Here is a 24,926-nt window from a genome sequence, read left to right as displayed (position 1 = left end):
AGCATTGATCAAATTGCTGAAAATAGAAGAATCTATAAATAAAATATGGTTGAAAAAAGACGTTTTGATTCTTTCATGTGCAACGGTGGAAACGCTTGACGAGTTTATGATTATTACATGTGCACAGATTTACATTTAACTGAGACAGGAGCCTCTTTAAAGGCTCCATGATGATTTCTCATTCCACCCCCACTACACACAGTCGCTGAAGTGGATCGGATGACCTTGAAACCAAGAGAAGATGTGATTGTGTGTGTGTGTGTGTGTGTGTGTGTGTGAATGCAAACCGAGAAGAGGAAGATACAGATCTCATCTTCTTCTTCTGCTGTTGTGATAAATGAAAGCTCGGCCACCGGCGTCGCACCGCAGGCTGCTGCTCGGAGGAATGACTCCACTTTACTCCGCCGCTTCATTCATCTTCACACGCCGTCTCCACTTCGACGTTTGATCCATCCATCCCCTCCGTCGCTGCCATAGCAACCCCAACCTCCTCCCCCCATCCCCATCCCTCTCTCAGTTAGTGGCGGGAGAGAAGCATGCTGGGTAATCTGACTTCACCTGGAACATTTCTCCTGGGGGATTTTTCTGTCCTTGAACCATTTTTTTCCACCGATTCCCTTTCTTCAAATGGACTGAATTACATATTCAATATATAATCCTCCATATTATAATAATGCAGTCATTATATCCCTCTGCTCTGACGCAGTGATATAAAACACATCACTCTTTTCTTCTCCTGCTGCTTCTCCAGACAGTCGGGGTTAAATGACCGGTCTGCAGACATATAATAAATCTAATAAAGCCGACAAAATAATGGCTTTCTCAGGTCTGTCGTCTGCTGCTGCTTGTCCAGACAAACACATCACTGCTGCGGTATTGATCGGCGCTCATGGCGGACAGGTTGGCAGAGAAAATAATGGTAGAATTGAATAGTTTGAGTAAGAGCTGTGACATCTCAGAGGACCAGACTGTTTGTGTTGTTGTATTTCGTCCCTGCAAATGCAAGTTTACGGCACCTCAGCATTGGCTTCTCTTCTCAGACCCTGGAGGTAGCTCACTGGGTGCATTATATTAATGCATCAATAATAATATGGCATAAACAAAGTATGATGTGATTGAGGAGGTGATCTGCTCCACTGTGCAGCTCTCGTCTCTCTGACGAAGTCCATCCGTCACCTCTGGGATTGTTCTTTCTGTTAAATGTTGATTGATGTTTGTTGTGAAAGTTTAATTCAGCAGAGAAAACACATCAAGTGTTAAGCTGCCTGAAGGTGACAGGAGAGCGACGCCTGTACGTTTCTGAATGACAGAAACGGAAACATTTATTCGAGAAATCAGCTGGAAAAATGTGGGAAATGTCTCTATAATACACATTTTTATGATGCCATATCTGTTTTTATTGTTCTGAATGGCTCTGGCAGATTATTTCATACTGTAGTCAGTTGATCTGATTTTAATATGATGATGAAAATTCTTTTACGACCACAACAGCTTCATGGAGGTTGAGGCTTTGTTTGACCTCTGACCCTTCAGGGGTCGCTGGCATAATACATATTTTTCACAGGTCAACCTGTTCGTATGCTGTACAGCAACAGGCTTTGTGCTGCAAAGCTGTTGGGATGCTAAGCGAGGTCAAATCAGATCCCACAAGGTCAGCATTGTTATCTCGGCCAGGAGGGGATCATGTGTTTGGTCGTGCGTCTGTCTGTCTGTCCACGGCTAATCTCGCATACTACTGGACCCATCAGCCTGATATTTTTTGTGCTCATTTATGACTGTTTGCTCAAGGACCTCTCGTGGTTTCTGTGCAACAAAAGTGCATAATTAAAAAAAAAAAAAAGAAGACTGTTTTAAAACATCATTGACTGCTGACTCCACGCTCCTCTAGAGGCCGCAAGTGATCAGCAACTGCTTCAGTTTGGACTCTTGTTTCCACTACGGATTAGGAATTGTTCCTGTCCAGATTTACATGTCTAGGTCCAGTAGTATTCCTGATCTATTTCTCCACCAACACTGATGCATATGATCGTGTCTCAAAGGGTAGTGGTAGTGTCTGAGCAGAGTGATGTTGTCTAGTGGCAGTAAATGTACAGCGCAGGTTACAGTTGAATAAACACTGCAAAAATACCCTTCAATACCCAAGAAGTTTCCGTCTCCTGCTTCCCAGTGGGATTGCAAACCGGAACAGAGTCCAGAGAGCAGCACACTCTGCTCCGCCCAGGTTGCAAAAATGTAGATAAATATATTATTTATTCAGTGTCTTTTTATTGGGCGTCAACCTGGCGTTAAGCGTGTATTGTCGACGCAGATGGCTGCGTAGATTAAATTGAAGTGAAAAATATGTCTGATATGGTTTAGCTATTAAAGTGTGCATCTTCTTTAAGCCAGTGCACAGCTATTCATGTCCTGGCAGTAACCAAATGTGACTGTATACAGTTTTCAGCGAACACTGCCAGTCCTGCAGTCTTGGTGCATCAGTTTCTGAATAGAGGAAGTCGCCTCTGAACCAAACATCTGAAGGTTTCTGGTCTTCTGCCAAAAGTCCTGGACCCGAGAAAGAGGAAAAACAAAGAGAGCTGAGTCATTTCACAAGAAGAACAATCTGTATCCTCACCCTCTGTCGCTCCAGCTCCCGTCTCTAAATCTCTCAAAAGATTTACGACTGTAAAACCCCCTTTTTACACATCTATTATCTTCGTCTACTGCTTCTGTGTTCTTCATCACCGCCTCGCCTCGTCCTCCTCCTCCCTCTCTTCTCTCGGTGCCAGTGGGAATCCCGGGTGTGACGACACAAGCTGATGCTGCAGTAAAGTCCTGAGTGCTGCTGAGGCTTTGATTCAGGACGCCGTAGCGCCCTTGATGTGTCAGACAATTAACAAAAAGGCTGCAGAGAGCGAGAGGAGAGAGGAGAGGAGAGGAGAACAAGTCACAGTGGCTTAGGAGAACGATGGAGGATGTTCAAAATTAATATTCTGGATAGTCTTCTCCCCTCTTTTCTGAATCAGTTTCTTGCAAGCTTTTGAGCCCTTTGGATTTTGATCTTCTCCATCTTTTCCAAAATATGAACCATGTGTTGTTGAGCCTCTCCCTTCCTCAGCTGTGACCTGCCGTCATGCCGCGTTACGAGGACCAAAATCCCCCGAGTGGAAACGTCAGCAAAACAACATTAACAGCTGACCTTCTCCTCTCCTCACAACACGTGCACATATGCAGAGACTCGGCCAAACACGGGGAAACGTTAGCAGCAAGCATGTTTTATTTAAAAAAAAGTTTTTCAGTCAGAGGAAGGAGGAAAAAGGTGCATTAATGGCCTTTAGGTGGAGATATTTATGATTTAAAATGCATACCGCAACTGTTTTCTTATTCAAAATGTCTATTTTTACATCAGAAAAATATGCCCTGTGTGTCAAAATTTGTTCTCTACCTCTGATAGGCACTGAATACACACATTGTTCAGTATACAGCTGCTTTTTTCCTGAAAGCCAGCGTGACATTCAGCAGCACTGCAGTTACATTATGCTGCAGCTGCAGCTTTAAAATACAGTTAATATCACATTCATTTCCCTCGGGGGAGACGTGTGGTCAAAGTATTATCAAATCTTGCCTCCTGCTGGTAATTGAGGACATGACAGTTCAAACTGGAGACATTTGAATCATCTGCTGTGTGTGCAGATATTATTATACTCTATTATGCAGGTGCATTTGCAAATATAATACATTCGGGATTGGGAGGTCAAGAAGAAGTCGGTGAATATTCGTCGCTTGTGTGTGTGTGTACCTGCATGCAATCTAAACAACCGTCACGGAGGAAAGAAAATGACAAACAGCCTTTTGCATTGTGAGCATGTTTGGATTACCTGTGTTTGTCTGAGTGTGTGTGAAGGAGGTGTTGACTAATTGCTAACCTGCTCATTAGTGTGCGTGTGCATGTGTGTGTGTGTGTGTGTGTGTGTGCGTGTGTGCGTGTGTGCGTGTGTGCATAAGGATCATTATCCCCCTAGTAGTTAAATTCACTGAGCCAGTAAATCTTGCTCACATGTCCTTGTTGTCAGAGAGGAAATGAATCCAGAGACTGTCGGTGAATTTACTTCAAACCTCGGAGCAGAAATCCTGGATTTGCAGTGTGTCAGAAATAAATTAGGTTAAATCAACACACGGGGACAAAGCTGCTGTGACTGTGCTAACAGAAACACTGTCAGTCTGCGGAAGCTATACACACAATCACAAAGCCACACAGATATGGACATGATTAAATCCCCCCTCTATAATGCACCTGATACGTATGCAGCTGGCGGTTGATGTCGGTCGATCCACACTTACACAGACTGAAATATCTCAACAACTACTGGATGGATTGCTGTGACATTTCGTAAAGATATTTATGTTCCCCAGAGGATGAATCCTACTGAATTTGACTTTTCCTCTAGCGCCACCATGAGGTTGACCTTTGTGGTTTTTAGTGAAATACCTCAAGAACTATTGGATGGATTGTCATGAAATGTGGTTGAGACATTCATGTCCCCCTCGGGAATGAATTAACTTTGATTAATTGCGTATTAAAGGTTCTCTTTATGGTATCTAGAGTATTGATATAGCAGCAGACAACTATTAACTATGTAAAGATATAGAGGAGTAATGTCTACCTGAGCAGAGAATGAGCATGTGCCCCATTGCCTAGCTCACAGCTGCCGCTCTGCACTGCTCTTACACGGCAGTTACAGCTGATAACGGCGTCCTGACTGCTGTTGTTAATGCTGCCATCTAGGTCCCACTCAGATTCAACCATAGACTGTTTATAAGAAGTGGCCGTAGTCACCGTGACGTCACCCATTAGTTTGTCGTTTTGAAGCCTCAATTTCGTCATTTTGGCCGTTGCCATGTTGTTTTTTTGCAACCAGAAGTGACACGAGAGGGTGGAGCTAAGTTCAACCGAACGCTGAATAAGACAGCCAAAATGTTCATATTAACTTTGATGAACTGAAAACACACTGTGAAAGGGTTAAAGTTCACGGACAACTCCCAGACCGGACAACGCCGTGGTAGCGACCTGTCAATCACAAAGTAGCCACGCCCTAAAGCATCCCCTGCTTTATGGTCTATCTGACTCTAAATGGGACCATAATTTACTAAATGAACATCATGCTGTATTGAAGAAGACTTGAAACTAGAGATTGAGACTATAAACTCATGTTTACAATGTTTACTGAGGTAATACATCAAGTGAGAAGTAGGCTCATTTTCTCATAGACTTCTATACAATCAGACTTCTTTTTGCAACCAGAGGAGTCGCCCCCTGCTGGCTGTTAGAAAGAATGCAAGTTTAAGATACTCCAGCATTGGTTTCACTTTTCAGAACCAGAAAAGGTCTTTTTGGGCCCAATGGTATCACGTGACGGACATGGAAGTTGTAGTACCACCATTTGGCCCATATGAAAAATTGCTTCAAAGCCCGGCGCTCTTCCTCGGGGGCTTGGTCTGAGCCAACCCCTTTTGATATTCAAAAGACGCATTTTTTGCAGGAATATTCCTTTAAATGAGAGCACAAAAGCACCACACTTGCTGTATTAGCTGCATTAGCTAAGAGCTGAGTGTAAAAAGAGCCAGAGAGCCAGTCGGAGAGCTGCATGCTGAGGCTCACAGCAGCCGAGGAGACGGAGGAATGGAAGGAAAGAGCTTTTCCTTTCTGTCCTCAGCTGCTTCCAGCTGTTCCAACTCAGCCAGATGTATATTAATAATAATAATCCAGCCATGAGAGCAAAGGTGTGTGTTGGATGGGTTTAAAAGGTCAGCATCAGAGCGCTGTCTCTTATATTTTATATTATTTTCTTTATTGCAAACATCTATAAGTCAGTTTGGTAACACTTCATTTTACACGTCAGCAACTTTCAAGTAACTTATTTAAAATTTCTTTGGAATTACTGACAAATTACCCCAATATTTACCTCAAAATATATCGAAAATTACTTTATTCTAAACATTATTTAATAATTATTTGCTTAAATTTCATATAATGGTTAAAATAGGGCTCTTAGGCTTGACTTATTGTAAATGTAACCTGGTAGCTGATGTCATGATTCAGGGAGTTTTTTTAAAAATAAATTTAAAATAAGTTATTTGCTAATTAATATCTATTTATCAGCAAACATGGAAATAAAGCATATCAATTAACTTAATATTCTTTTCCTGGAAATGTATTAAATAAATTACCAGCTATTGGTGAAATAGGGGAATATAATTATTAAATAATATTCAAATTCCAATTCAAATAAGCTTTATTGGCATGAATGTTCAGGTTACATTATTGCCAAAGCGAAATTACTTATTAATGAATAATTACATTTCACAAGAAATAATCACAAAATAATCACAATCACAATATACCAAATATATTCTAAATATACATTCTTTTACCGATGTAGTTAATCAGAAACATATTAAATAATAAATAATATTTATAATGAAGTAATTTTCGATAGATTTTGAGGTACATATTGGGGTAATTTGGCAGTAATTAAAAATAAATTTCAAATAGGTTACTTGCTTATTATCACCTAATTACCATGACATTTGTGGACCTGTAAAATGAAGTGTTACCGTCAGTTTTTCTGCAGTTCAACCTGTTGATATGAGAGAAAAGAGGGTGATGAGAGAGAGAGTGAAAGGACCAGACAGTCAAGTCTCATTCTTCCTTCCCCTCACGCCCTCTTTCTTTCTCCTCCCTCCCTCCCTCCGTCACTCCTCTTCCACCTCCTTATTCATAATTATTGTCACTCGGCTGCAGCCTGAAGACAGGTGGTTTCTCCTCCTGTATGTCCGCAGGGGGGATGTGGAAGAGAAAGCTGCAGATCAGCAGGCCGCCTCCGTAAGTCCAGGGAGAACCACTACGGCGTTTTTTATTATTTTAAATTAGAGTGAAGTCTGTTTGTTGTCAGGAAGGATACGATCAGAAGGGATGAGTTGTCTGTGTTGTTGAGGGAGTCATGTGATGTATGAGGTATTGTATGTTTTGGATTCTTAAAAGCATCCATAAATAAGCTTGTCTGCTCTGACTACAGTGGGTTTTGATTCATTGCACCTGAACTTTATAGCATGTATAGGTTTACAACTAATGATTATTTTCATTGTTGATTATTTTCTTGATTCATTTAAGTTTTGGTCTATAAAATGTCAGAAAATGGTGAATAATGTCAATCAGTGTTTCCCAAAAGCAGTTTACTGTCCTAGAGGAGAAAAGAAACCAGAAAACATTTACGTTTTTTTCTTAAAAAATTACTCAAACTGATTAATCAATTATCAAAATAGTTGGAGATTAATTTAATAATTGACATCTAATTGATTAATCATTACAGCTCTATATGTATTCATATATATTTGTATTTGTTTGGTTTCACTTTCTCATTAGGCAGCCTTTATTGGGGGTTTATAACTTGTAACTGATGGCTAATAATTAATTTACTTATGCTATATTGATCATTTATAAGCCATTGATTAGGAAAACTTGAATTGATTAATAAACATTTATAAACATGAATAAAACAATGTAAACTGTGGTAACACTTTATGTTACGTCTTCGTAGCTTTAAAATACATATTTTAGGAAAGAATAGCAAAACCTTAATCTAATAATCTGAATATAAAACAATATCTTAATAATCTAGTCGTACCTTTAGAGTTTAGATGACACAATCAATTGAAGCGTCTGTATTATCCTATAATTAGTTCCAAATTATTTGAATTCTTTCTGGGAACACACCCAGATTATTATTAGAAAATGATTGTAAAATAAAGTGTAACCGTTGTTATCAGAAGCTCTGCAGCATTATTTAGTTATAGAGTAAGTTGTCAACAGTCTTTAAAGTGGCTGTCGTATAGAGTATGATTTATTAACCATTGATAAAGACATTAGTTTCAATGTATACACCGTGCGTATTGAACTGCTCTGATAGCATTGCACAATATTTCTTGGCTTTACATTCACATGATCAACCAGATTTTTAACTGTAGTCTCAATTAGACCCATGTGACCTATAATTTACGACTTTCTCTACCTGTTTAACGACTACCTGCAGGGCTGAAGAAGTTCGCCTCAGCTCATCCACACTCACCTGTTTATATATTCTACTATTGTTAAGGCTGTTGACAGGAGAGAGGAACATCGTGGACCATACAAATATGTGCAAAAATAATAGTTTTGTGTGCACAGACAGTGAAAAGATGCAGGGATGAGGTGGAGTTATTGATCTGTGGACATATGTGGGTCAACATACTGCAGGCCTAATAGCTTCCAGCTGTTGCAGGGTGTGGTTATAAATCAGTGTACAGGTACACTCTGTTACCTCCAGGTTGTTCTCTAAAAGCAGAGCTTGAAAATGACGAATCACGTGTTTTGTTGTCATACGCTTTGATCATTTTCTGTGTCTGCAGCTGCACTCATGTATTTAACTCTGAATATAACATGGCAGTAAAGAGATCTGAGATGTTTTTGTAGCTGCAGCTTCATGTTTCTAGTTTTAATGTTGTGATTTTGGCTCTCTGCTGAGCTGCATTTATGGTGTTTACAGGTGTATTGTTGATTGTTAAACCTACTGGTAGCAGGAACAAACCACTTCGGTTGTGGTTGTGGTATTGTGAGTGAGGAAGCTGATGTGGTAAAAGGATTACAGCCGCAACGATTAGTCAATTAATCAGGTAATTAATCGACGGTAAATTAACCTGCAACTATTCTGAGAGGTGATTTATGGTTGTAGTTATTTTTCAAGCAGAAGCACCAAACATTTGTTGTTTTCAGCTTCCTAAATGTGCAGGCAGATGTGATGATAAAGTGAATATCTTTAGGTTTTTGACTGTTGATTGAATAAAATAAGCAGTTTGAATACATCACCGCGGGCTGTTGGAAATTATAACAAGCATTTTTTCACAATTTGTGACATTTTATTGACAAATCAATTAAATAATCATCAGATTAATCCATAATGAAAATAGTCGTTGGTTGTATTTCTAATAAGAATTAGGATTACATTTTAATTTCTATGTATTTTTTTGTTGACTGGAGGTTTATTATATATATTTGTTTTACCATTTTTGTGGATGAAACAATAAAAACAAAATTCTTAACTTATTCCACTTAATATTTACTTAATATTCGTTTATATAATTGTACTTTCTTTACTTGATTTTTAAATTCTGCACTGCAAAGTGCTTATGATGAACAATCCAATCCATGTATGACGATGTTTTGCATTCCCTGTGTGACGATAATCTGTCTCTGGATGAGCAGAGTTTCAAAACAAAAGGGTTTCCTCAGGAAAAGGACCAGAGGAGGATCTCTCTTCCAGGATTAGAGTCATATAAACAAAGAGATTGACTGAGTCAGTTGCTTGTTGATTTCTGCTGGTGGTGTTGAAACACTGTTTTATGTCAGATTTCCAACCAGAGACTTTGCAGTGTTTCTCTTTATTAGCTTGAGCCGCTTGAAACAGTTGCAGAATAAACATTTTAGCTCCAGGCTGCAATGGCTATATTCTTTATTATGTGTGCATAAATTCAGTAAATGATGTTATTACATTGAATGAGTAATGTGTGTGTCGTTATGTCATTTAGCAACCCCCCCCCCTCCACACTAACAGCCTCCTTTTTCTTCTTCTCTTCTCTTCCAGGGCTGAAAAAACAGAAGTCTTAAGTGACGACCTACTACAGGTACTAATCAATGAAGTGCTCAGTATCTTTCTGAACGATGTTTGCTGCCTCTCACAGGAACAAAATCATCATCTGTGCAAAGTGTTCAGTGTGCATTAAATGACTTTTCCAAATGGCTTTTCTGAGCTGCCTTCAGGCGCCGTTAATGAGCGCCGGAATCAGACAGACAAAAGGCTGAACGTCCCCGCTGATCGACTCGGGGGTGCAGCGCTGTAATTGATCTGATTAATGGCGGCGACATCGGTTCCACCGAGTTGCTTTAATAATGAAATGAGAAGGCATTTAAGTGAGACAGGTAACGGTATCGTATAAGTGTCAGCGGCGGAGGAGACGCTTGTGTTGACGCCAGGCAGACATGTTTTTAATCAGAATCTATTCAAGCTAGAGGCTGTAAGCACCTCCTGTATGTGTGTACTGTAACATACGGTTGTGTGTGTACACTGTCTCATGTCTGTTCCTTCTCTCTGTGTTCAGGTGGAGAAACGTCTGGAGCTGGTCAAGCAGGTTTCCCACAGCACTCATAAGAAGTTGACCGCCTGTCTGCAGGGCCAGCAGGGCGTGGAGGTGGAGAAGAAGTCTGTCAGGTCGCCATCGGTGAGAAGCAACCCAGAAACACTTCTAGGGCCCCGCTTAGTCGATTAGAGCCCGACACGGCCTTCGTATGGTGTCGACTCTGATCGGGAATGACAACGAGTGTCGTGAGCGACATTTGATCGTTTTATCTCGCGTAGTATGTCATAGTAGACGACAACCGACGTGTTTCGTCATGGCTGTCACTTGCCACGACTTGGCACGACTTGGCACGACTCTGGACAACGGCGAAGCAAAAGAGGAACGATGTTGGTGATGTTTCCTCGAGAGACTACCACGACGGAGTGAAAGACCATCAGCGATGACTGATCGGGGACCGACGCAGTAGTCTGTCATGTCTCCATGGCCAAGTCCAACAAGAATTTATGACTCTCAATCGCCTAATCTGACATAGTGACCATCGAAACCGAAAAAAACATTGTGTAGTCTCAACCAGGCGTTAGTCGACTAAGATTTATTTAGTCGATTAGTCATTTTTTTACTCCTCTGCGCCGACGACAGCAGTGACTGGAGGCGTTATGTTTTCAGGTTGTCCGTCCATCCGTCCCATTCTCGGGAACGCAATATCTCAGGAACGCCTGGAGCGAATTTCTACAAATTTGACACCAACGTCCACTTGGACTCAATGATGAACTGATTAGAATTTGGTGGTCAAACGTCACTGTTGGAGAACTACGGTGCCTGACGCAAAAACACGAATGTCCCTCTCTAGAGCCAGTTGTTCTAAGAGTAGAGTGCTAAGAGTGTGTGTGTACGTGGGAAGTGAGTGGTGAAGCAAGAGAGAGAGAGAGCGGCGGGGATGGGAGCGAGTAACGGGAGCGAGTAACGTTATCGACTCCGGCCCAAGCAGGAAAAGTTAACAGTGTTTGGGTTTGTGGTAGTGGCTAGAAGGGAGACCGCAAACTGGGGAAACTCTCTCGCGTGATTGTTAAGGTTTGGCATTGATCTTGAGTAGTTAAGGTTAGGATTGGTCGTCAGGCAGCGAGTCTTGGCGGAGTTTTTGCAGATCTCAGATCAGATTTTCGCAGTTTGTCCGTTACGAAACATGGCGATGCAACATGACGGACTCCGCAAAGAGGACCTGCTATGTAGATATAAACCGCTCATACTAAGCTAACGACAACACAGCGATTCTTAGTTTCAGGTGATTATACACTAAAGAAAACACACTTATTCATTTATATTCCATTTCTGCTAATAGATCCTGGATAAAGGATAAAGTGATGTCATTTTAGACGGTGGTGCTGAGTTGTAGGAGCAGATAAGGCTGGCAGAGGAAAAGAGAAAACAACAAGCTTCATTACATGAAATGTGATTAAAAAAAGCAGGTGCCTAATTACAAAGTATCTCCTTCATCACAATTAACAGCAAAACAAACTGATGCTATCGAACAGTTAAAGAGAATGAAAGGATGGATTTTCCCTTCAGGTTTGTGTCTGTGTGTATTCATGTGTGTGTGGTGACACATTCAGCAGACTGACTGATGGCGGATTCATTGATTGTCTGTTTGTTTGTGTGCAGAAGAAGCTTCCTCTAACAACACTAGCGCAATGTATGGTGGAGGGGGCGGCGGTGCTCGGGGACGAGTCTCTACTAGGGTGAGTACACACTGAAACACACACACACACACACATCATTGATTATCTGCCACATTGGCAGCGCTTTCTCTCTAAAAACGCCGACATGACATGAATGTTTTTATCACCCAGAACTGTGTGTTCAGAAATACAGCCAGATAAGGACAAACCTTATCTTCTACTTCTTCCTATTCTCAGTTCAGCCCTGAGAGCTCAACACAACACTGGAATTACTATCTTCGATACAATACCTTGAAAAATATCAATATTCGATAACATTTTCGATACAACATTGAGCACAGCTGGTATCTGTGTATCGATACTGTGGAAAAATTAGTATAGAAACCGTTTCAGATATTCAGTATCGCTACAACACTACAACACACTGCCACTTGACAAAACACAATTAGACGAAAAACACTGCAAATATAGATGCTGCAAGTCAGACAGGAGGCACTTAACTGAAACTTGTTTTAACATTACGATTGTAAGATGTATTTATTTTAGTGCCATTAAAATATTTAATCATGATTAAAATTAATTTTTTATCTGTTCAAAATGTACCTTAAAGGGAGATTTGTCAAGTATTTAATTCTCTTATCAACATGATTAGTGGGCAAATATGATTTCTTTATGCAAATGTATGTATATATTTATTATTGGAAATCAATTAACAACACAAAACAATGACAGATATTGTCCAGAAACCCTCACAGGTACTGCATTTAGCATAAAACAATATGCTCAAATCATAACATGGCAAACTGCAGCCCAACAGGCAACAACAGCTGTCAGTGTGTCAGTGTGCTGACTTGACTATGACTTGCCCCAAACTGCATGTGATTATCATAAAGTGGGCATGTCTGTAAAGGGGAGACTCATGGGTACCCATAGAACACATTTACATTCACACATCTGGAGGTCAGAGGTCAAGGGACCCCTTTGAAAATGGTCATGCCAGTTTTTCCTCGCCAAAATTTAGCACAAGTTTGGAGCGTTATTTAACCTCCTTCTCGACAAGCTAGTATGACATAGTTGGTACAAATCGATTAGGTTTTCTAGTTTCATATGATACCTGTATCTTCTGACTGGTCTTACATTTTTAAACTCTTTTGCAAACACAGAAACGTCTGCAGATAAAATCATCTGTGTGCTTTATAGTTTTATATGCACATGTTGACGTCAAGCTGTATTTATGTCTGTGTTTATGAGTTACACTGTGTTACATCACCTTGCTGCATTCATTCATGTTTAGGCATCACTGTTGTTTATAAAGCGCATAAATATCAGCGATTCAGAAAGAAAGCATTGTATTATTCAGGAGGAACGGTGTTAGAGACGTTTCACATTGTGACGGATGCCCTCTGTTTGTTTCCTGTTGCAGGAAGATGCTGAAGCTCTGCGGCGAGACGCAGGACAAACTCGCTCACGAGCTCATCTTGTTCGAGCTCACCATCGAGCGGGACGTCGTCGAGCCGCTGTACGACCTCGCAGAGGTACAGAAAACACACAGTGTGAAAGACTGTGTCATTAAAACAAACAGATTATAAGGCTTAATTAGAAAAAGATGCCAAACTGTAATCCCTTTTTTTGTAATTCAGGTTTCTTTATTAACTTATCCAAGAACAGCTAACAAAACAGAAAAAGTAGCTACAGCATCTTAAGTATCTATCTGTTGAAAAGCACTCTAATACAGGAAGTATTGTACGTGATTACTGCCAGTAAACTAACCTTCATGAGACCCAGAACCAGGTGCAAAGCCTCTGACAATACTGAGTATGTTTTTTCTTCTTTCACACCAACAAACAAACGACGACTCTCTGCTCCGTCCTCTCAGGTGGAAATCCCAAATATCCAGAAACAAAGGAAACATTTAGCGAAGCTGGTGCTGGACATGGACTCAGCGCGAACACGGTGAGTCTGTTACCGCTGTGTGTGTGAGACTGAGAGTTGGCCGTGATGTCAGTAACTCCATCCTCTGTGAGTGGACCGGTCCTGGAGCTTCACACTGAATGGCACTGGGATTTCATTACACAGTGAAGTTGTAGCCATGAACGTCTGCAGTGTGAAAACCTTACTTTATTAATGCCTATTTGATTATTTTTTTCTTAAAGGTCCCATATCATGCTCATTTTCAGATTCATATTTGTATTTTGTGTTTCTGCTAGAACATGTTCACATGCTGTAATGTTAAAAAAAATCTCATATTGTAAAAAGTGAGATTTTCATGTCTTTTATATTATAAAGCAGGGTTAAGTGCTTTATAAATACTGTTAAACTATCAAAACGCTCAAAATACGGAGAAATACACACAGCCCGTATTCAGAAACTGTGCGTTTGAAACAAGCCGTTTGGATTTCTGTCCATTTGTGATGTCACAAATATACAATATTTAGACCATTACACGGTTTTAAACATAAATATTCTAAATTTGTCCCAGTTCATTTCCTGTTGCAGTGTATGTGAATAACATCAGCTGACAGGAAGTAAACATGGACCCAAACTGTTGCCTAGCAACGCAATTCCATTCCAATTCCATTCCAATTCCATTGCAATTCAGTTTTGGTGCATTTCAACAGAATTGCAATGGAAATGGAATGGAATTGCGTTGCTAGGCAACAGTTTGGGTCCATGTTTACTTCCTGTCAGCTGATGTTATTCGCATCAGCACGATATGGGATCTTTAAGTGAATAACACTGGTAATTGTAGATGAAAAAGTGTGTTGTGGTCGTTGTGGCTCAGAAGCTGGAAAACTTTCTTCATCTGTCTGTTGAACAGGTTCTTGAATCATCATGTCAGAGCAGATTTCTCTCCTGTCCAATCAGAAGTCTGTTTTTCTGAAGACTGAAACATACAATCACACAACACCACTTTCTTTGTGCTGATTCACTCTCATCTCAACTCTGAGCAGTGATGTTGAGAGAAATGTGATTTTCTTCACTGCAGTCCAGTCAGTCAGTCACTCGGGTTTTTTTTTTTTTGTGACCTAAATCTGCGACAGTTTTTCCCATCATCCTGCTGTGTGCTGAGCTCCTCTGGCAGCGCGACATATTATCTCCACCCAGAGACTCAGACAGAAAGCCAGACAGACAGAGAGGGAAGAGGAGGGTTTGAATTAGAGGAGGGAATAGCTTAAGTTGAATGAACGAGGATTCACGTGGATATAAAGCGAGATAGTCGAGTGTTAGCCGGAGACTCGAGTTGTCCTTTTAAAAAGACTGTTTTGTTTTGTTTGCCACTTTGTGAGTAGCTGTCGGATTTAGTTGTCGATGATTATCACTCTAAAAAACAAAAGTCTGAAGCTGCTGAAGGCGAATAAAAAATGTCTTTCTATAGTTTAACATGCTGTGTTCACATTCAGTCTATTACTACTCTACTATACTATACTTTCAAGGTACTTTACTTACATATATTTACATATTATGTAACTAACTTTATACCCCACAACATCTCAGAGGTAAATATTGTAGTTTAGTAACACTTGTTAAATTAAATTAAATTAAATTAAATTAAATTAAATTAAGTTAAATTAAATTAAATTAAATTAAATTAAATTAAATTAAATTAAATACAAATAAATTAAATTTAATGATAATTAAAAATGTTTACTAATTATTAATAATACTATCATTTATGTCATTTTAACAGTTTGTTGTTGCAAACATTATAACGTTTTATATACTATATTAAGTATTTGTTAATGATTAATATATTATTTGTAAAGTTTACGTCACAAACGAATGATGATCTTATAGACCATGATGCATTTCTGTAGATTAAACTAGCCAACAGGATATAAATGAGTTAAAATGCAACATACACATTAATGCAGCAGTAATATTAATCCAGAAACAACATATATTATAGTAAAACATTGACTAAAATACTACCGGGATACTACATTTTACTGCATAGTCAATACTTTTACTTTTCATACTTCAAGTGCATTTTGTTGATACACACTTTTACCAATTAAAGGTTTGAATGCAGGACTTTTACTTGTTGTAGAGTATTTTTACAGCGTGGTATTAGTACTTTTACTGCAGTAAAGGATCTGAATACTTCTCCAGTCCAAAAACATACTGTAAAAGCGATGTTTATGTTGTTTCCAGGTTTTATCAGTCCACCAAGTCTTCAGGACTGTCCAGCAACCTGCAGCCAGCGGGTGCAAAGGCCGACCACCAGAGGGAAGAGATGGAGGAGGCAGCCAACCGCATGGAGATCTGTCGAGTCAGTGATCACCTTTACTCACAATCAATAATTAACGGTTTATTCCCACAAAGCTATAAATCAAGTGTTTTTATCATTAAGGTCATTTAGGGGATCCATTTGGTTGAAGCTGCTCTAATCAGTATTTTATGTAAGAGAATTATATCTGTTAGTGGAGCATTTAAAATAACAGGACGTTCTACTGCGTACGGTCGCATTTTGCAGTATTCTGACCCACAATCCTCTGCACAGCGCGAGATAAGTCACATCGACTGAGCCGCGGAGAGAGCACAGAGAGAACACAGCTCATTGACAGATATTACATATATTGGATATATGAGCAAGAGGGGTGGGAATCACCAGAGGCCCCACGATACGATATCATCACCATACTTAAGTCACGATACGATCTGAATGCGATTTTAAACATTTTGCGATATGATATATTGCGATTTATTACCTTTTTCTTATCTAATAAGATGCGGTTTTCACTCTCAGTAGCTTCACTCTGACCTTAAGGATGAGCCCGCTACAACCTCTGAGAGACTGAATAGCGGCCGGGCCCGCCGGCGGGCTGGCGGATTGTTAAGAGGTTAATAGTTTATATGATAAAAGATCGATACTGGATGTCCGTGTTTAAGTAATACATTGCTATTTTCCCCCACCTCTAATGAGCAAGAAGGACCAAGTTAAAGGCGCAATGTTGTGACGAAGTAGTATGTCCCAGTTTATCAGTACGTACTGTACTTTGTAAGGGCAGTTGAAGTACGTACTCAAAGTGAGCCAGCGACCAAAGAAGAGCTTGCAGTCATCATTAGTGTAATTAATCGCTCTTTTCCTACTATCACATATCAAAATGTTTGCTTTGAAAAAGGTCTGTTAAACACATTTTTGATCTGTTTTTGTTTTGTCTTCCCTCAGGATCAGTTATCAGCAGACATGTACAGTTTTGTGGCCAAAGAAATTGACTATGCAAGCTACTTCCAGACAGTAAGTACAACAACGTCTCTCCGTGCTTCTAGTAGTAGAGGAAACAGAAATATTCTGCTCGTCCATCACAGACTCTCTGATCTCTCTTTTCCGTCCAGCTGATAGAAGTGCAGGCAGAGTACCACAGGAAGTCATTAGAGCTGCTTCAGAGCATACTGCCCCAGATCAAAGCTCATCAGGGTGAGTTCCACACCAACACGCCCATCAGGCACTCTGTTTTGTCCTTCTCTGACATCAGGCTCTGCTGAAGTGTGTTAGTTTGCATGTGTTTATGAACAGTACGAGGTCCTGCTGTTGGAATTCAACAGTTTTAATTACATTTTAAACACTAAAATCAACTGGTAGAGATGCAGCCTTTATGTGTATAAGTCCTCAGCATTAGTAGAAATATGATCAATGAAATAGGTAATAAAGTAGAACAAAGTAAATTATAAAAAAACTAAATAATATATACAAAAATTATATGCTTATTTTATTTATTCTATTACATCTTACTTTTAATCTTATTTTTATTTTGTATCTTATTTTATCAAGTGTTTTTTTCCATCTTATATTCCCTGATTGTAAAGCATTCTTTTTCTTGTATGAAGTGTGCTATACAAATTAAGTTTATTATTATTGTTGTTGTTATTATTGTTATCATTATTATTATTATTAATAATAATAATAATAATATTATTATTATTATTATTATATTGTTATTATTTATTATCATCATTGTTATTATTCATTATTATTATTATTCATTATTATTATTATTATTACTGTTATTAATGATAAATTAACAATACAAATACTAATAATAACAATAATATATCAATTAATATATATGTATATACATACACCAAAATATGTACAGTATGTGCAATTTCAGTGTCATATGAATAATATAAGTTATAATAACTTATAATTTAATACATTTTTATTTATTAGTAATTAGTTAACTGACTCTCTGATTGGTCAATAGAAATATGTGACATCACTTTTTCCAACGGAGCCCCGCCCCCTTCAAACCAGCTAGAAGAGCACCTACAAAAAAAACACAATCTTTCATTTTAAAGTGTTTTTTTTTATTATTTTTTACTTTAACAGATACTAGTTTGTTCATTCAGGACCCCGTCGCTTAGAGAAAGAAGCTGAATGAGAAAATAGTTTTTTTCGGGGCCTTTAAGTTCCTCCAGAAAATACATTTCCTGTTTGTTTTGGTAACTTCCTGCAGCCTGATGATGATGATTTTTAGCATCTGTAGCTGCTGCTGTATTTATGCATGTTTTTGTGTGTGTGTTTGACAGAGACCTGGGTGGAGAAGCCGTGCTACGGGAAACCATTAGAGGAGCACTTAGCGCTCAGCGGGAGAGATATTGCCTTCCCCATCGAGGCCTGTGTCACCATGTTGCTGGAGTGTGGCATGCAGGAAGAGGTCAGACTGCACAACAACACACACACACACACACACACACACACACACACACACTCAGACACAGTAAACACATATACTGGTGAGATGAAGTCATTGAAATGTGACGAGGTCCAGGCTACAGTTTGGTTTCCTCAAAGAAACAAACAATCCTTGACTGTTTAATTAATGCGTGGTGGTAATTCTATAATGTTATGAAGCCAGCGAGCTGTGCAGCTTTAATTGCTCAGCATGTAAATGATTGTTTAATGGAGACGTATTGAGAGAGCTCAGTAAATGTTTTCCTTTTATGAGATTAAAAAACAAATAAATCATTATGAATAACTTGATTTCCATTCTGCAGTCATTAGACGTAATGTGATGTTTGTGGAACATTATTATGGATAATGTTTTGGGATGTGCAGCAGAAAGAGAGATTTGTTTAATTTCATCTAAAGCTGACAATCACATTATTTCTTGTTATTTTCAGAGTTCAGTTTGACAGTTTGTTTGACAGTTAAAATAATTGTTTCCAAACAGTCTGCTGCTGCAGTGGAGTTTCACGTCGTTAAAAGTTTTGCAAATATGATATGAATCATCCTCTGAAACTATGTGAATGATATTTATATATTGATATACATGTAGCGCTATTTATATACATAAAAACTACATAAATATACTGAAATATTCTGTTACAGGTAAAAGTTCTGCATTCAAACTTTTGCTTAAGTACAAAAATGTACTGTAACATATCAAAAATAAAAGAGCTCATTGTGCAGAATGGCCGCTTTCAGACTGTTGTGATATTATTTACTGTAGCTACTGCATGATATGATTGGATTATTATTATTAATGCATTAACGTGTAAACAATATAATCTTGTATCTGGTAAAGGTGGAGCTTCCTTGGACAATTTTGCACATTTCTGCACAAAACTACCTTTTTTTAAAAACTCTTTAATTTTAACTCAGATATATTGTACTTATTTTTTATAGTATTTTTTTCTTCTATTCTACATTTATGTTTCTTAATTTTTGTACTTATTTTTATTCTAAATTTAATTTTCTCTTACTGTGTTTGTGTTATGCACAACTATACCAAAGCGTGAAAACCTACTTGGCAATAAACAATATTCTGATTATGGAAAGAAAATAATAATAATAATAATAATAATAATAATAATAATAATAATAATAATAATAATAATATATAACTGTGGTATATTTTATTAACTGATCACGTTTTTATGTATATTCTTAATCTGAATGTAAAGTTATCAAATAAATGTAGTGAAGCTAAATAGTGTAATATTTCCCTCTAACATGTAGTGGAGTAGAAATATAAAGTAGCATCAAATGGAAATACTCAAGTAAAGTACCTCAAAATTGTACTTAAGTACAGTACTTGAGAACTACTCAAGTTACTTTCCACCACAGTCTTTGGTCTATCTGATGATTCATGAAAACATACACACAAAAATAATTTCTTAAAAACTTAATCAACATTTAATTTAAGTTTACTTTCTAGGAATATTGTAACTTGTAGTTAAAGCTGTTGTTAATGCGATATGGACTTTAATGACAATAATTTTACCACAGAGTTGTCTTCCCGTTGAAGTATAGTCAATAAAAATGGTCACATAGGATAAAAGTAGAGTTGTGGACGAGATAGTGAAGCAGTGTTTGGGTAGTTTTTCTAATTCTTTTAGGCTGCGTTCAGCCTCAAACCAGCTCCACCATTCAGAGGAATTATGCCCTTGTATGACAGTTTAATAGTAGTTTAATTTTAATCTTTCCATGTCATGACTGTTCCTGTGAGAGAGGAGTGGAGGTTTGAACTCGTGTCGTCATGTTTTGTGTCTCAGGGTTTGTTCAGAGTCGCTCCTTCGGCCTCCAAACTGAAGAAGCTGAAGGCGTCTTTGGACTGCGGCGTGTTGGATGTTCAGGAGTACTCTGCAGACCCCCACGCCATCGCAGGTGAGCTCTCCAAATACAACACACACCACCCCCCCGCCTCCTAGCTGCACCGTCTGTTGCCATCGTCCAGGAAGTGAAACTGGCCTTACAGGGGTAGATTTATGAGTTGGCACCCATTGCTCGTTAGGAATCTTAATATTTGGCACACAGACTCTCTTACGTCCATGTGTTACTGAGACGTCAGCCCCGCCACCTTCACTTCCGCACAAACATCATCCATCCATCCATTTTATTTCGCTTATCCGGGACCGGGTCGCGGGGCAGCAGCAGGCTCAGTGGGGAATTCCAGACGTCCCTCTCCCCAGCAACGTTTTTCAGCTCTTCCTGGGGGACCCCGAGGCGTTCCCAGGCCGGATGAGATATATAATCTCTCCAGCATGTTCTGGGTCTACCCCGGGGCCTCTTACCAGTTGGCCGTGACTGGAAAACCTCTAAAGAGAGGCGTCCAGGAGGCATCCTGGTCAGATGTTGAACCACCTCAGCTGGCCCCTTTCGACGCAAAGGAGCAGCGGCTCTACTCCGAGCTTCCTCCGGATGTCTGAGCTCCTCATCCTCTCTCTCAGGCTGAGCCCAGCCACCCTACGGAGGAAGCTCATTTCGGCCGCTTGTATGCGCGATCTCGTTCTTTCGGTCACTACCCAAAGCTCATGATCATAGGTGAGGGTTAGAACATAGATGGACTGGTAAATCGAGAGCTTTTCCTTCCGGCTGTTCACCACAACGGTCCGGTGCAGCGCCTGCATAACTGCTGACGGCACATCGAACCACCTGCTCCATTTTACCCTCACTCGTGAACAAGACCCCGAGATACTTGAACTCCCTCGCTTGGGGCAAAGACTCACTCCCAACCCTGCATCATAGAAATCCCTAATATTTAGTTTTATGTTTATTTCTCCTGCACACATGACTGATTCTGTCATTCGTAAACCTCAGCAGTGAGTTTCCTGCTAAAGGTTAATCTGAAAGTCTTATGTAAAGGCCACACATGAGACATTACTTGATTAGGATTCAGTTCGCTTCTCTGGATGCTTAAAAGAGAGATGTTTCTCTCTCTGTATTTCTGTTTTTATAAGAGATATTCAGTAATAACTATTCCAGAAATGTCTGGAGATAAATGGCAGACATAACTGGGATTAGTGTCAGACAGATTTTTTTTTCCATCTTCTGCACCAAACAACCCTGATAGACGACAGAAGAAAGAACAGCTTTTATCACGCTGCTATTGATCTTTTTCTTTTGTGAGGAAGGTGCTCGTCTTCACCGGAGCTGACTGCTGCATAAGAAAACCTTATGCCTCCGAAACAACAAGCTAAAAATAGTCTACATAGATCCTTAAAAGTGCAGAACAATGCATTTTTAAATGTGTCGAAGTCATTTTTTTCAACCGTAAAAGAAAAATACGTCACTGAAGAAGCCCTCTGGTTCCTTCAAGTGCCTCCAGTGTCATTAACAAGGATATAACCAATACAATCAGAACATGTTTATCAACTGTAACACCACCTTTGTGGTTTATATCGGTGTAATTGAGTTTACATAGGACGCACAGAAAGACGCCTAAAGGGAAAGACTCTCTGAACACAAATAAAAAAAGCCAAATATGGATTATCACCACCGTAACAGTAATGATTTTCTTCTTACGAAAGAGCACCTCCTCATGAACAGGTGATGTTCATCAGGCTAAAACAAGCAATTAAAGACAAGTTTGTGTTGCTAAAAGAGTTTGGTGAATCCGGCTTGGAACGCTTGTACCAATAAACCTCACAGAAAAAAGGAAGAGTTGTAGGATAAGAAGACGAAAACAGTCATTATCTTCTACCTGTTGTTACCCGATTAGGACACACCCCTGAATGAATGCATAAAAAGGGTCATGCTCTCTTCATTTGAACCCTGATGAAGGTCAAAACTGGTCCTTTTTTAAATTGTTTCACCAACAAGTCATGTCGTTTTTTAATCCAAACTCCACATGCCGCTGCTCGTCTACATGTGAATGCCGACGTTTGCATTTTTATATCTGTCAGACTCTTTGGAAACCTCCTCAGTGCAGCGATGAAAACCACACAGTCTGGAGATACGATGTCTTCACCTATCAGGAACAATATGTTCTTTTATTAAATATCAAATCAAAGTCAGTCAGTCAGCTGTGTTCACTGGAGCATGTGGAGAAAGAGAGAGGCCGTATCCCTCTAATGATCCCATAATAAACTGGGTTAGCTCCGACAGCAAATCTAATTTGTAAGCCTGTCCCACTGGGGGGGAGTGGGGGTCATCTTCCATCAGCATCAATCAGATGCAGCAGGCCTTTCTTTCCAAATATAACAAACTAGAGGAGCGTCTACTATAGTTTCAACGTCACATTTAATGTGTTTATTTAGCACCAACGCCTGTATAGTAGACGCAGATCCAGACACACAGACACGTCCTCTCTCAGACAGAACCTCAGCAGGAGCCGTCTCCCAGTGAGGGATGCCCTGACTTAGTTGTTTGTCATCCATCCCACGTAACTCCCGCGGGAAATGAACGCAGCAGACCAGAGAGAGGAAGAGGAAGAAGAAGAAAAAGAAGAAGACAAGCCCAGTCAGCCGTCGCTTTCCTCCTCAGCACTGGAAAATTACACTGGTGCCACCCACTAGATCTGATCAATCAGTGTTTGTGGAGTTTATTTTTAAGTGCTTGTTGTATTAGTGTAGGTGGGTCTGGATGAAGTTATATCTGTGCACAGAAAAAGCACATCTTTTTCTTAACGTTTTTTCACAAAAATCAATTCTGTTCCCAATAAATGTATTTGTGTGTTTGCTATAATAAATCTTCTTGGCTATTGGTAAGACTAGTGGAAGTAGCATTCAGATGAAGTTTCCTATCCAGTGATCAACTAGTTTAACCTGAGCAGATAAAATGTAGATATAAGGCCGGGTCACGCTGCAGAGTATCTGCTCTTTGCTTTAGGTGAAAGTAGGATTTAAAAGCAGCTTAAAGGTCAGAGACTAGTGACTGGTGTCACCTGTCAGAAGGTCTAGTTGATTTACGACCACACAGCCTGATAACCCACTGCAGGACCTAAAGCTGCCTCCACATGGTTTTGCTCTTCACTCACCGCGAGGTACTGTAGGACGCAGAGAGAAACATCTTCCCAAAAAGAGCGCAAGGAACACCATTCACTGTTTCTAGGCAACAACAGCAGTTGCAGCTGTTCTCATTGGTTGAAAGGTCAGCGGCAACTGAGGTCAAAGTTGAAATAATTTGAGCTTTGAGATAGATAGATTTCCGCCTAGTGAGGCGGCACCGCTCTCCCCAGAGGAAAACATTGGCACAACCAGTGCAGAGCGATTTTACTGCTGATCATGTGTAGACGGCTTAATGGTCAAAACATTATTCAACATGAATATTGGGAAATTCTGGCACTTTTTACCCTGATTTTTGTTTTTAATTTGTGTTCATTAATTACTAAAAATGATCATATGAAAGAATTTTATTTGAATTATATTGTTGGACAGAATTCAATGTGGAATTGATGATTATTAAAATGTCGTGAGAGGCTGCTGCACCTGTTGCATTATGCAATCCGATCTCATGGGGCACGACATCAAAAAGGACATTTAGCCTTTTTGCGTGTCATTTTTACGTCATGCTACAAAACTACAGTAACGGCAACAAAACCACTTAGTTAGGTTTAAGAAAAGCATCATGGTTGGGCTTAAAATAAGTACGTAAACTAAGTAAAATATGTACGGAAACAACGTAACATAAGTACTGAAAACATGTCATAAACTAAAAAAGAGACAGAAACATCCATATTATATATGCATTGTTTTTGCACACATTCATACATGCATTTATGTTGTTATTTTGTTATCTCCAGGTGCTCTGAAGTCGTACCTGCGGGAGCTCCCTGAGCCGTTAATGTCATACGAGCTCTACAACGACTGGATCCAGGCCTCCAAGTCTGTATCTTTTCATTTCATCATGTCGTTGTCAGAACTTTATCTTTAAGTTTATACATGTTCAACCTCTGTTTCCTCTTTTCTGTCGTCCTGCAGCATTCAAGACCAAGACAAGAGGCTGCAGGCTCTCCTCAACGCCTGTGAGAAACTCCCCCCAGCCAACAACAACAACTTTAAGTGAGTCACTGTTTCCATGTTTCCCTCCTTGTGCTCCTCTCCTGCTGGAAGTCAGACAGCTAAAATCATTAGTCAGACTTCAGATGGACATTTAAATTCATCTGTTGCACAAAGCTGTCTCGTTCTGCCACTGGTCAACAGGTGTCACTGATTATTAGCATGGAAACTCCAAACCTTCACGATGTGCTTCTAATCAAGAGAAGAAACCTTCAGTTGTGGAACGGTGTTGAGAAAAGGTGTATTTGCTGCTGGATTAAGACGAGCCGTTGATATTTGCCGAGGGGCTCAATGTCCCGATGAAAAGGCCCAACGAGGAGAAAGGGACGTGAGAGAAATTGAAAGCGCAGAGATACTGCAGCACTTGTCAGTGTCATC

At 39.5% G+C, this 24,926-nt stretch overlaps 1 protein-coding gene across 6 annotated transcripts in view; it reads left to right on the top strand.

Moving 5' to 3' along the window:
- The window catches only part of LOC119479560 (rho GTPase-activating protein 44-like), a 76,183-nt gene that overhangs the window by 35,685 nt on the left and 15,572 nt on the right, over positions 1-24,926 (top strand). For 5 of the 6 annotated variants that reach the window (XM_037755319.1, XM_037755324.1, XM_037755323.1 and 2 more), the window contains exons 2-13: positions 9,657-9,696; positions 10,171-10,290; positions 11,809-11,885; positions 13,249-13,360; positions 13,702-13,778; positions 15,978-16,095; positions 16,996-17,064; positions 17,163-17,244; positions 18,357-18,484; positions 20,325-20,436; positions 24,293-24,374; positions 24,471-24,551. In XM_037755319.1, the coding sequence (XP_037611247.1) occupies positions 9,657-9,696; positions 10,171-10,290; positions 11,809-11,885; positions 13,249-13,360; positions 13,702-13,778; positions 15,978-16,095; positions 16,996-17,064; positions 17,163-17,244; positions 18,357-18,484; positions 20,325-20,436; positions 24,293-24,374; positions 24,471-24,551 (1,098 nt within the window). The remainder of the gene's footprint in view (positions 1-9,656; positions 9,697-10,170; positions 10,291-11,808; positions 11,886-13,248; positions 13,361-13,701; positions 13,779-15,977; positions 16,096-16,995; positions 17,065-17,162; positions 17,245-18,356; positions 18,485-20,324; positions 20,437-24,292; positions 24,375-24,470; positions 24,552-24,926) is intronic. The other variant, XM_037755320.1, reaches the window with a different exon arrangement.

Source organism: Sebastes umbrosus, chromosome 20, assembly GCF_015220745.1.
Source record: "Sebastes umbrosus isolate fSebUmb1 chromosome 20, fSebUmb1.pri, whole genome shotgun sequence".
NCBI classification, from domain to species: Eukaryota; Metazoa; Chordata; class Actinopteri; order Perciformes; family Sebastidae; genus Sebastes; species Sebastes umbrosus.
Note: the sequence above shows the minus strand (reverse complement) of the source record. Positions and strands in the feature narration are given on the sequence as shown.